Raw genomic sequence first — 14120 nt, forward strand, 5'->3', positions numbered from 1 at the left:
GTAAAAGATGCCGAAGGCACACATCCTAGCCCCCCTTCTAGTGCTACCCACATTTCTAGGGACCCTGTTCTAGAGGGAACCCCTATTGAACAAGGCGTGCACACGCTGAGCCCTAAACCAGCAAACCTCGTAGAGGACATTCTTTCGTCCTCTGTTGAATGCACAGCCCGGGAACCACAACATACTCCAACATCCTCTCAAAAGGATGCTGGTTTTAAAATAAGAGTCCATTCACCCAAGGACTCGTCACAACCCAAARAGGCATCCGTTGCCTCCCCTCACAAGAGTGAACAACCAACTTATGCTTCAGAGGCATATGAGAGGTTCACAGAGACTGCGGGTCTAGAACGCCCAAAGTCCACACTCGATCCCTCTGCCGAGTTAGGCTCTAAACCTACTAAGCACGATATCAACAGAACACTGGTAGGCTCTCCAATTGGAGATGTTCGAGGATCCAGTGGAAGTCCCTGAGCTGACATCACAAAACCAGTCGCTGAGGGCGCCTCACACTCCGAGGCTACTAGGTCACCATGTGTTGGTGATCTAGGTTCCCAGGATATCTATGTGACGAAGGGGGAGTTACAAACCTTCGCCACAGCGGTATTCCAGAGGTTGGACGAGTTGAAAAGCTTGTTCACCTCTCAACCATCGACAGAGGCGTTTGCATCAATAACAAAGGCTCTGAAGGAGTTGACATCCACAACTTCAGAACTCAAGGCGACCCTTTCAGCCCTTCAGAGCTCTGTCCTTCATAAAAACGACCTCACAGAAGCTTTCAGCGCTCTGTCTCTCAACCCTTCCTAATCCAAAAGCTGAAGTCAGAGTTATCAGAGGTAGCCGCCCAGTTTACTGCTGATTTCATCTCCGCCGGCTACACAGACTATTCCACCTTCAAGGATGAGATCAAGCAGATGTTCTCCTCTGCAGTCACCTATGGCGTTGATACCAAATCCTCCAGGGCAAACATCAACCATCTAGCCACTCGCATAGAGCTAGACGCAATGGTTGAAGCCCTAGGAGATATCCAGGGCAAACATCAACCATCTAGCCACTCGCATAGCCAATTCCTCAAAGAAGCCCGAGCTTCCAACCAATCTATAAGAGACTGCACTTCAAAGCTCGTCAAATAGGGTGACACATTGAGAAGCAAAATCTATCGCAGCCTCTCTAAAATGAAGTGGGCCACAGAGATCGACATAAGCAACGCTTCTGTGGACGCTGAGTTGGTGATCGAGAAAATGGAGAAGGCGGCTACCAGGATTCTGAGGCGATTGAAGAAGGCTCCCCTTACTACTTGTAAAACAGAAGCCACCAAAATCCATGACGATCAAGGAGGTGATGACCATGATCGTCATGAGGGGGAGAAGAAGACAGAGAAAAAGACTGAAGAGCCTAAGAAGACAACCTCTACCAAACCACTAAAGATAGTGGAATCTGCAGCTGCCCTGTTCTCAAAAGATAAATCTCCAGAGCCTAAGGGGAAAGGCAAGGGTAAAGCTGTAGAGGAGTCGCCACAGAAGGGGTCAAGCTCTGAGACACCAGAGGAGATAAATGAAGAAGAGTATGATGACCCAGACCTAGTTCGAGCGTTAAAGGCGTCTTTGGCAGAGGCACAAGCAAGAAAGGGCAGAGCCCCTATCCCCAGAGCTGGAGAAGGCTCTTCCTCAAAAATGGCAAAGGAGGAAACGTCCACGGGTACGTTCGACGCTGTGGTAGGAACTGTCAAGCCAATCCTACCAGAGGGGTCCACCCAGAGGCCGATACTAGAAGAAGAAGAAACCAGAATTCCAGAATCTGCCACAGTGGGAAGGGTTTCTGAGATCCTTGAATCGATGAGCAAAATTCCTACGCAGCAAGTGCGCACAGAGCCCGTAACCACTGTGGAGGAGATTCTGCGGTGGCGTTACTCTGCCATGGACACAGAACCCCCTTATGATCCAGAGCTTACAGGAATGCCTTCTGCCGCTGCAAAGTTTCACTTCTCAAAACTCACAAGGCCACGCGAGCAGGTCTTCTTAGAGAACGTGATAACTTCTCTTGAAACCATATCTCCAAGGACTATGCTGAAGAAGACCGTGCTTTATGCTCAATATGTGGTGAAGAGGGATGACGACAACCTCTACACGTTCACAGATGCTGACCTCCACAACCTNNNCACTAGACATTCATGTCTAACCCTCATTTCGTGTTTTCAAAAATATGTGTGCAGGTAAAGAAAATAAGGGAAAGAGCATTATGTGAATTACTTCCCTATGTGCTTAGCTGTTTTGGAAACATAGATGCTAGGATGGAAGAACATGTACTTTTGGAATTTTTGGGTTGCGTATTTTACATTATAGACTCTTGTATCAAGGACCTCTGTCGGGGAAAACATGTATTCTATATATGAAATATGTGTTATATGCAATGTATGGATTTAGGGGTGTTACATGATGGAATAAGGGTACCATATCAAAGAGATTGGGTTATAAGGATGATATATCAAGTAGAGGTGTATACCAGGATAAGGGTGACATATCAAGGAGAGGTGTATACCAGGATAAGGGTGGCAAAATCATTGAGTTATAAAAAAATCTGGGTTTTTGCTCAAAATGTTCTATGTTATCGCATCTTAATGATGCGATGACTTTGAGTTGTCGCATCTGTGTGATGTGATGAATTGAACTTACTGCATCCTATTGATACGATGAACAGTTGTTATCACATCTTTCTGATGCGAGGAGTATGTTTGTCGCGCCAACGTTATGCAACAAGTTAGTTTATCACATCTATTTGATGCGACAAGATTTGTTATCACACTCATATCATGCCGATGAGTTGGATTCCTCACACCGGTGTGTTGCGACGACATGGGGTTGTCTCACCCATGTGATGCGAGAAAATCATGTTATCATCTAAATGATGCGACAAGTTTACTCATAATGAGTTAATCAAGTTATTTGGATATTTAGATGTGATAAATGAGGTTCGTTATATCAAAAAGATGTATAATTGTTATTATTGCAAACATGAGTTTATAAATGTGATTTGGTGATTATTCACCTTGTAGTTGCATCAAAGGGATTTCTCACTAGACCTCAAGGTCTAACCCTCATTTTGTGTTTCAAAAATGTGCATTACATGTAGGGCACAACTAGAGGACAAAGGGAAGGGGAAATTGTGAAGTGTTATATTATGTTTGCATGGATTATTGGGGTAGCACAATCTTCTTTTGTATCTTAATACTTGTTATGTATTCATGTGTTTTATAGAGATTTTGTGGAAAAAGTTGTTAGCTAATATAGCTCTTATAAGATAGTGGAACCAAATGTGCAAATTATATTTCTTGATATATGGAAATATATGTTTATATGCAAATGTGATCTTGAGGTGTTACAAGTTTGGTATCAGAGTCTGAGTTTAGAAAATTTAGGTATCCAGCATGATGTCCAGTGTTAGCTCTAATATTCACTTAATGTAAAAGTATGAAAAAGTATTCTGCAAGTGTTGACAGAAGGGTATCTTCCACAGAAGACAACAGAGGACTAGCATCAAAAGCTGTTTCATCATGCAAGTAAAGTTCAACAGAACCTCTGATGTCTCTCACAGAGGTTGTGGAAAATGGTCCTCTGACAATAAGATCATACAAGTCTACTACAGCAGAGCCTCTGAGATGGCTCACAGAGGGTCTGCGGATTAGTCTTCTGTGAAGATCCTGTTCTATTGTTTTTCAAAGGTTGTTAGCTGCATGTGCTTCTCACGTGACTAGATCTTTAATCAAATTTATTTGGACGGCTTAGATGATTTCACTTTCTAGATCATGTCAGTAAGGTCGTTAGGGTCTAGTATAAATAGCAGCTTAGGCCTTTGTATTCAGTGTGCTTCCGAATTGTAATCGTCTAAATTTCAATTGAATGAATTGAAAACCTTTGAAGCTATTCTCCTGTGTTCATCTTCTTTCTCATATTAAACTGTGTGTTCTTGGTTTAATTACTYTGTTTTGTTCTTATAATTGTTTCCGCTGCACTGTGATCGTCCTAAGAGTTCATTCAGGGTAAGAGATCAATATCAAAACTGAATTTACAGGTCCAACATCCAGAATTAAACTGTATAAATCAAGAACCAGTACAACTTCCTGAGTATGTTATTAGGGACATGTTAGCAGAGGAAATTAGTAAGTTAAAAAAATACTCTAACATCTATTTTGGGAGTGCCGGCAAGGGTAGAGACAGAAAGGGTTGAAATAAATCTCCAGATTCAATCTACAAACACTAGGGGGATATCAAAATGTTTTTAATCTGTAAACCCCCAACATTTTCTGGAGAAAGAGACTCGTGAAAGCAATGTGTTGGTTGAGTGAGATAAAATTTGTATTCAATACGAGTAAGTGTTCATAAGAGGATAGAGTTAGATTTATTGTATTAATGCTGAAGTCAAATGCTCTATACTAGTGGGACGTTGAATCGCTAACAAGACCCAATGTTTTGCAAACAATGTCCTGGATGGAATTTGTTGACCGATTTAGAGAGCAGTTTTGTCCGAAAGCGGTTCATGTTGTTTTACATGTTTCCTTCATGTATGTATGTTTCATATAAGTGGCATATTCTCGTTTTTAAGTTAAAATTATCAAAATTATTAATTTCCTAATTTAACCTTTAATTTGTGGTTGAGATTGGATCTCATGGTTAGCACAAACAAAACAGTTCTCATTTGATTAGGCCTATATATATATATATATATATATATGAGCCTAATCAAATGAAAACTAACTAGTTTGTGGTAACTATGAGGTCCAATTTGAGTCAATCATTTTATTATATTAATTGTATTACCTTAATTAAGAAAAAGGGTGTATTAGGAATTTTATTAATATTTTTCATAATGGTTATCAATCAAAGAGATTGATACTGTTTCCATATTAGTCAAACAAATTATAAAAGTTCATTCACCATATTATCAATTACGTGCAATCACTACAGAAAACAAGGTGAGGTATAATAGAATTATAATTAAATCCCCCATTTTTTTTATTCGTTTAAAAAGCTGCAAACCTCTTATGTTCTTTGTAATCTCTATGTATCACAGTTGTATTTATCAACCGAATCTGGTATCATAGTGTGTATCACAGTATATTTTTGTCGTTATACGAAGTGTATCACAATATATTTTTGTTGTTTTACGAAGTGTAACACAGTATATCATGTAATGTTTTCTTTAACAAGTGTATCACCCTATATTTTTTTGTTATTTTATGAAGTGTATCACAGTGTGCATCATGTGTTGATATGGTGTTCGTTGGATAGAAGAGGTGTTTGACGGAGAGAGTTGAGAGTTGAGAGGAGGGAGGAGGGAGGAGAAATCTAAAATGACTAAAATGCCCTTAATTAATATTTTAAGTTAAAATTATCAAAATTATTAATTTCCTAGTTTAACCTTTGATTTATGATTGAGTTAGATTTCACGTTTATCACAAACTAATAAGTGATATTTTTTAGCAACTTTTATATATATATATATATATATATATATATATATATATATATTATAAAAGCACAATTAAGAATGATGATTTGGTATTATGAGATTTTGTTATTTTCTAAATCTTAAAATGTAGTTAAGTTTATTTGTTCTAAATTAGTAAAAAATTTAAATGAAGATTAAAAGAAAGAAAGGGTGTGTATGAAATAAGTGATATTTTTTAGCAACTTATAGGATTTGTCATAATCTTAATTGATCGCGTGGGGACGTGGACGTGTAAATGGGGGTTAGAATTCATAAAACATTAATGAGAGAGGATTCATATTGGGGGTTAGTTTTCTCAAACCATTAATTCATATTTGAGGGTTAGAATTCACAACATAAATCGATTCTATGAATATTTTTCATACATGTATTTTTATAATAATATTTTGTATTCGTCACACAAAAACAAGGTATTATAAGCATCTTCAATCGTCATGAACTTATTTACAGGTTCGTGACTTTGCTAGATCAGGGTTTTTTTCTGTCATATCAGATCCATCTTTCCTACATTTCATAAACAGTCATCACAATAATAAACCATTCCATAACCTAAATTCTTTTTCTATATTTAATTGGACAGTGTCAACCATTTTGCTGAAAAAACCGATTCATTTATGAACTTGTCCCCTGGTATGTTGACATATATTATTTTGTATTAAAAATTATAAATTGGTACCCTAAATTTAAGAACCTTTCATTAAAGATGGTCTTGATGATAAATGACTATAATTTCTTAACTTTCAATTGTTAAAATATATTCATCAATCAACCATGAGGAGGATCTTCATTTTCACCATTTTTGTGCTTGTGAGCTTCTTTATTTTTGGTAATTTATTTTATTTTATCTATTTTTTTCCTTTTCTAATTTAAAATTTTAGTTTTATTTATATTGTGGTACAAATTACAATTTATATATATGCATCCACATGATGTTTTGCAAATAAACATTTAAAAGAAAAAAGAAATTTAATATGTAATTAATATATATTGATTAGAAATTTTGTACGATACAGCATCTGAGATGTCGATGGCGCAAACCCCGACATGCATCAAGAGCCTCAAAGTCATAGTGTGCAACAATAGATCGTGTGACTACAAATGCAAAACAAATATTAATCAAGGATCTACTGGGCACTGCCTTAATATATTTATTTGTATTTGCAGTTTTTCTTGTAGTTGATAATATTTCGTATACAGAATAAATAAATTATAAATATCATAAGGAGTATTTTCATTATCAAATAAGGATCGTCAATATATATGTTATAAACATGTGAAAACCTGTTCAAATTATTCAATGTGTTTGATTTTAAGTTATAGTTCGTGTTGTTTTACATGTTTCCTTCATGTTCCATATAAGCGGCATATTCTCGTTTTTTATCACAAGCGAAACTGTCTCAAAATGTTTCGAGACAAAACAACATTATATAAATACTGATTTTTTCACATATGTTGTTTTATATATGAATCGACACATATAAAAATGGTTTGTAAGTGTAATAACCCAAGTTCTCAATGTGAGGGTGATGGAGGGTAAAATCAAACTCTTCAACAATGACATCTACCTCCAGTGAGCTCCTCTCCTCATCTTCCCATCTTCTTGGACATACCATCCCCCATCGTATCCACTGTCATACACCATCAACACACAAAAATCGATCTTCTTCATCAAATTGAACTTCCAGAAGTTGATTCGTGGTCTTAGTCAAGATTCCATTCAATGAATTATTATTATCTCCGGGTTACCTACACATGATCAAGCTTTTGGTTTATGGTCTTAGTTGGTCAACTAGTGCTCTTGAGCTTTTAGCAACTCTCTTCCAAATTTCTTAATGGTGTTGGGTTTTTGTTTTAGGAGTTCCTTTTTCTCCATCTATAAAATTTATGTTGTTAATTAAATGCTATTGTCTATAAATAAGTCACATATGGTAGAAACATAAAAGATAAACAATGATTGTGCCATTTAAGGTTTATTTCGAACTTGATTTCAGTTTGAATTTTGGGATCGGGTTTTAATGTTGATTTTGATTTTGAAGTGTGGATTCCGATTCCAGTTTGATTTTGGTGCTAAACTTTTGGATTTTGATTTTGAAGTGTGGATTTCGATTTTAGTTTGATTTTAGTGCTAGTTTTTGGAATTGGTTTAGGGTTTGGTCAGAGTTTGAACGGAGAAGATGGACAGAAAGAAGAAATGGAGAAGAGGTGTACAAGACGGATGTATATAAATATTTGAAGTTTTAATAGAAAATAAAATAAAAACCAAAAAAATCCTAAACTACCTCTTATCTAATGGATATTTTTAACATTTGTTAGAGGGAGGGACCAAATCCAGAAGCTTTTGCAAACCACGTAGGCCATCTCGTATTTCAAAATCGTGTAGACCAAAAGTGTTATAACCAACAAACCACAGGGACCAAATTTGTAGTTTACTCTATAAAAATAACTTGAATAAATTTAGCTTTTAGACCAAGTCCCTAATCTTTATTTATTATCATATAAACTTGACTTTCACTTTGTCCAAAATCCAACGCTTTTCCTTCTTCATGAACTTCATGTCATTATCTTTTGTGAAAATTACACTTTTGGTTCTTGTGGTTGCTACCCAATAGCAATTATCATCCATATTTTAAACTAATTACAGTTTTAGGCCATATATTAGCATTTAAGGGGCATATATTAGCATCTAATATCAAGGTTCAAGGATTTGAGCTAGAGATTCAAAGTCTTTCTCATCCTCTCACCATTTTGCTTCATTTTAGGTTTTCTTCAAAACCTAGATATTGTGAGTTCACTCTAACCTTTTCTAAACTTTATTACATGTCAAAAATGCTATATTTTAGTCTCCTAAACATCACTCTTGATACATTTCTACATATGTGTGGATTTGATCAATTTTGGGTATTTTAGGAGATTTGAGGGGTTTTTTACCCTTTCGATAAAATGAAGGTTTGGCTTCTTTAAATATGTTGTAAAAGTAAGTTCTTAACATATGAATGATATCTTTGGAAAACTTTTCCTATTTGATGATTTTTAGCCATTTAGATGATCTTTGGAAAAAGAAGTATTATTTCTTGTAGATCAAGATTATTCTTCAACTTGACAACTTTTGGGAAAAGATGGCAAATGTGATATTATGATCGGGTAAGAAAATGGTTTACTGGAAGTTATGAGAACTTTGTCCCATTTTGTAAATCTCGTGTTAAAACGATTTTATGAGGGCATTTGAATGATGAGAACTACATGTATGATTATAGTTGGTTACTTTAAAGTTGTGACATTTATTAGACTAAATGCAAATGGATCCATAGTCATAGGAGTCGGTTTTTATTTAAAATGAGATGGTTTTCCCGATTTGTAACTAGAAATCGGCATTGGGCCATCGGGGGCAATATGGTTCAGACTCTTGGAGCCGGATACCGACCATTGACCATATGGTATAATTTCTAGCGAATGAGTCTAACTAGGATCATGGTTGGTTGAAGTAACTGGATGTTGATACTTAGTGTGAACTCTATAACATGGAATTGTGGTACTTTTGTGTTTCGCTACTAACCATGGAAATCAGGTTCTCTCGTCATCATAAGATGTGTTTTGGACCGTATGGTCCTTATTTGAGATATGTGAACTTTGGGTTATGTTCAAGTTCATAAAATGTTATTTGCAGTTGTCATTCGCTTTATTCTATAACTGGTTCACAAGGCATCAACCCTAACACTTTTTCTTAAAATAACATGTATATTGGAATCTCATAGCAGTGGGGCCCTGAAGGTTTGAGCGGCGTGGTTGGATACTGATAGGGAAATTTTTGAGAAGTTTAGCTTTTGTAAAATGTGCTATATGTTGATAGGATTCTTTTGATGAAGATAGTGGCACTTGTTCATAATCTAAATTGAGTATAGTTTAGATTAGTAGGTTGTTATTCATCTTCTACTCTTTTAGGTTGTAAATATTTTATACTTTATAGACTTAAGCTGAGACTTTAATAAACGATTTGTGAGTTGTTGGTAGAACTCTCAAGATAAGAAAGCTATGGAGTCGGGGAAATGCACTAATTGTGAATTGTGACGACGGTAATGAGAATTCTTATGTATAATATATTCATAATTTTACTTAGCTAATGCTATTTTGAGTATGTTGTTACGTAAGCATGCTTGACCTTGCTATTGTTATGATGAATGTAATAACACGTATCAACTGTTAATCTCGTGTTAGCTTAATCTCATATTCCTATTCCTTGGTTTGGTAGTCTAAAATGGTCAATACGCGGAGTAGACCACTGATCGATAAAGAATAACTGGAAGCAAGTGTAACGGCTCAAGACAGCAGGAAGGAGACGGTAATGCACAAATTCCTCCTATTCCGCCATTTCTCATAGGCAATGTAGAACTCGTGCCAAGCAACTGAATCAGATGATGACATATCAGAAGATCTTGATGCTCTTTCTGATGGAGATTTAGATGTGATATTCATTTGATTCCTCAACACATAGGTATACATCCTGATGTATTTGATGATGAGAGTATAGAGACAAACGCTCATCCTATCTGGGGTGATAAGGGATTATGAGGAAATTTCAGTTGAAAATTCAGAGAGGGTGAGTGATGGGAAAGCAAAAGACTATGGTGAGTCTGAGATAAGGTCAAAATAATAAGAGGACCTTTCCCACACCATTACATTCCGGGTTGCCACATTTATTATCGGTTTGCATGTGTTTCTGATATTGAAGAAGATTTCATGGACCTAGTGATGCACTTGCATACCCTCCCTAGCCACTCAACTATATCCCAACAGACAGTTGATTCAAATATTCATGCAAATTTATCACATAATACATCGGCCTCTCATTCGGAGAGTGTTGATATTGAAACTAGAAGACATCAATTATGTTCTTCAAATTTTTGAATATTACGTTGAGTCTAAACCCTGATGCACCTATTAGGACAGATGTGACTTCTGAAGTTGTAAATCTCTATGATACAAATGAAACATCCTGAGTGTTATTGTCATCTGTTGAGATTTCACGCGGACACGATGAAAATTTTACCAGTGTTAACATCTTGTCAGTACTGAATGTGTGTTGTCCCAATATATGATCAATCTTCTGTATATCTTCAAAACTCCATGGAAGATCTAAGATTTCTTCAAGAACGTAGAAGGAGATGAGAGAGAGAAAGTCAACAATAAAACTTTGGTCAAATTCTCAAATGTATATTGATATTGCAAATGAGCTTACAAAGATTACAAAGAATCACCCTATATATAGGGTCAAACAAACTAAACAAGGTCAAAGTCAACATATCTAAGAAAAGTCAAACACGATGACTTTTACACAATTATAGACAATTATATCTTTCAAGACGAATACAATTTTACCCTAATTTTCAGTCCTAACAATGTGGGTCATACGGTTGATTCAACCATTGTGTCAACTGGTATCCTAAGTGGACCAGGAGTTACTTACCCATTTGTTACATCAGATATATTGGCCACAACTTTAAGGTCTATTTAAGAATCCATGGTGAAGCAGTTTGATGAATCGAAGAGATTCCTTAAGGGGAAAGGTGTTGTTGAAGTACTACCTACACCACCTACAGCTCCTACACAACCATCTCAGAGGCAACCATAAGATTTATGTGCTGATGACTTAAATTCTATGTTATTTGCAAAACTTGTCTCTCAATCTGACGTTCATCCTGTAAACCGTAGATTTGGCTGGAATTTTAAGAAGTCAATCAGAAGCTTCAACAGCTATCGTGAGCAGAATAGAGGTTTTACAATTTAAGAGTGAAGTTAGATTATGTTTCTTGAATGTTTCTAATCTAATCAAATCAACTTCCAAGTCTCCCCAATAGACACTATCTACTTTATTTGGAAGGGTTCAAGCCTTGAAGGATACTTGTAGAACTCAGGCGGGCACTTTAAAGTGAAGACATGATGATCCTGATGATCAAGATCATCATGAGGGGGAAAAGAAGCGTCAGAGGTTATCTAAAGGGACAAGTACTGAAGGTCAGACTACTGAAGTTAATGTTGTGATTGAGAATACTGAAGAGATTCATAGGTCTGAAGGTGGAACTCAATCTGATGATTTTGAATTTATGGTAAATTTGATTATAGAACTGAGGATTGAAAAGCCTGAAGTTGCAGATAAAAGAACGGAAGAAGATATCCTAGCAGACAAATTACTAATTGACATCATCGATAGAGAATCCAATGTAGAAGAGTCAAAATCTCTTAAGTTATATGTCAAGAGTGAGACAATAGACTTGTTTACTTTCTCTAATAATGAATTTGAAGAAGAGGGAGATTTTAACATGATCAATAAGTTAAATGAGGAAATTCCAGAGTCACCTGATAGAGAGCAACATCAACCTGAATCTTCTGTACATCAAATGGAGCAACATGTCAGAACTGAAAATGTACCTACATAATCAGATCAAACTGAAAGATGGGAGCGTTCTAGAATCAGGGTTGTTTTTCTAGAAGATTCTAAAAAGAAATGTTTTTAGAAGCATGAAGGAGTTAGACATTGTGGAAGTATTGGGTATCAAAGAATTCAACAAGGATCGATAGACTGAATATATCTACATGATGAGATCCCAAGTCAAAATAGAAGTGCTATAAAGTCAAAACACAAGTTGATGTCTATTATACAAGTTTACACAAAGAGGTTAGTTCACGTATGGTGCCAGAACTAGAACCAGGACTGTCACCGAGCTCCACCTATCAATAGCCATCCCTTTGTTTGGCAGTTCGGTTTGCAGGTCCTTTGACATCTTAACTCTGCTTTTCCAGATTCGGTCATTGAAACTACTTGATATCTCGAGTAATGGTTTGGTAGGCCCCATCCCTGAATATGGGTTCGGAAATCTCATTGAATTGGTTCACCTTGGCATGGGGGGGGAACGAGTTCACCTTGGGTCTTGAACTCGGGGGTTCTTTTTAGAATATGACTTCTCTTCGATTTCTTTATCTAAATGACGGTCATTTTAATGGTGTTTTAACCCCTAAAGTTGGTAAGCTTCAATATCTTGAATCGTTGGATCTGAGGAACAATTCTCTTTCGGGAAACATCCCTGAAGAGATTGGAAATCTGACAAAGTTAAGGGAGTTATACCTCGCAGATAATAAGTTCTCCGGTGGAATCCCTTCTTCAATTGCCAACATGATGGATTTAGAAGTTGTTAATTTATCTGACAACTCATTCTCCAAGCAAATTCCAACTAGGATAGGAAGACTGCCCAACATGACCACAGTTGTCCTACACAACAACCAGCTCATGGGTCCGATACCATCATCGATACAAAACTTGAGCAAGTTAAAAGTCCTTCATCTTCAAAACAACAAGCTAACAGAAGAAATCCCAATTGGGTTATTCAAAATCTCACCAATCTCCAAATTCTTGATCTCTCTGGTAACAAGCTAACAGGTAGTATTCCAGTGGAAATAGAAAATCTCACAAGAACGATCGAAACTCCGGTACACATGTCAACATCCGGTCCCATTATTGATACAATCTCTAATCTTTACATTTCCCCTTTTTTCGACCTAATCCACATTGACATTGAGGACTTGATAGTGAATTGGAAGAACTATTTTCAAGGCTTATCGAGTCATAGCCTTGATATATACTCTTTGTTGGACTTTTCGAACAATAGAATCTCAAGTGAAATCCCGGAATCATTAGGGAATCTCAAAAGCCTAAAAGAGCTTAACATTTCAAACAACAACATCTCCGGGCATATTCCAGTGTCTTCCAGCAATCTTAAAGGAATAGAGAGCTTGGATTTGTCACACAGCAAAATCTCAAGTTCGATTCCTAAATCGCTAGCAAAGTTGGGTGAACTTGCAATTCTGGATGTGAGCAATAACAAGTTGACCGGTAAGATACCTGTTGGCGAGCAAATGAACACAATAAATGAGTTGAAGTATTTTGCCAACAACAACGGATTATGTGGTATGCAGATTATGATCCAGTGTCCAGAGGATATCCTACCATCAGAAGGAATAGAAATAGGGGAGGATGACGAGAAACTATCGTGGATATTTTGGGTGGGAAGTTGGATCGGTATTCTAGTTGGGTTCTTCTTATCAATCTTGATCATGGGCTATTCACTCGACTTTCTTCAACTCTTCAAAATCTGGTGAAAATGGGTAGCTGTTGTCAGTTCGTTGTTCAATGTATTCCCATTCTTCGTCTTGTAATCCATCTTGAATCCTTAGATTTTGAATTTTTCTTGAGTACAGTTCATAACTTATGTCACTTGTCCAACAATAGAATCTGGGGTGAAATTAGGCAAACCTAAACGTGCTCAACATTTCAAAAAACAACATGTCAGGGCATATTCCTGTGTCTTTCAACAATCCTAAGGGAATAGAGAGCAACAACCGGCTAACATGTATTACATGCAACCCATCACACCAGCTCCAATAATTTAGAAGTTTGTTCAAATTTACTATCAAATTTTTTAGCTAGAGCACATTTACAAAGAGTTTCACCTTAAGATTTGAAAAAACATGTTCATTAAAACAAAAAAAAACGTATATAACCTTATAAACGATACAACATTTGTACAACAAATATGTTATCTTCGAATGACAAACTTGAATATATGATA

The 14120-nt window shown here is 36.4% G+C and overlaps 1 protein-coding gene across 1 annotated transcript; it reads left to right on the forward strand.

Annotated features, from left to right (window-relative positions):
* Positions 1 to 11600: 11600 nt before the first annotated feature.
* LOC112526412 (probable LRR receptor-like serine/threonine-protein kinase IRK) lies at positions 11601 to 13650 on the forward strand. Its single transcript, XM_025136696.1, has 3 exons — positions 11601 to 11921; positions 12298 to 12384; positions 12730 to 13650. Exons 1-3 carry the CDS (start codon positions 11601 to 11603, stop codon positions 13648 to 13650), a joined length of 1329 nt encoding a protein of 442 aa, XP_024992464.1.
* Positions 13651 to 14120: the final 470 nt, after the last annotated feature.

This window comes from Cynara cardunculus (assembly GCF_001531365.2).
Source record: "Cynara cardunculus var. scolymus isolate 2C chromosome LG 14, CcrdV1, whole genome shotgun sequence".
In the NCBI taxonomy this organism is placed as follows: Eukaryota; Viridiplantae; Streptophyta; class Magnoliopsida; order Asterales; family Asteraceae; genus Cynara; species Cynara cardunculus.

Bases quoted from the DNA above. Each gene is read 5' to 3' on its own strand.
- LOC112526412 (XM_025136696.1), top strand. From the start codon at position 11,601: ATGGTAAATTTGATTATAGAACTGAGGATTGAAAAGCCTGAAGTTGCA. The intron at 11,922-12,297 runs GTACCTACATAA...CTGCTTTTCCAG, and splicing joins AACATGTCAGAACTGAAAAT to ATTCGGTCATTGAAACTACT. The intron at 12,385-12,729 runs GTTCACCTTGGC...AATTCCAACTAG, and splicing joins TCGGAAATCTCATTGAATTG to GATAGGAAGACTGCCCAACA.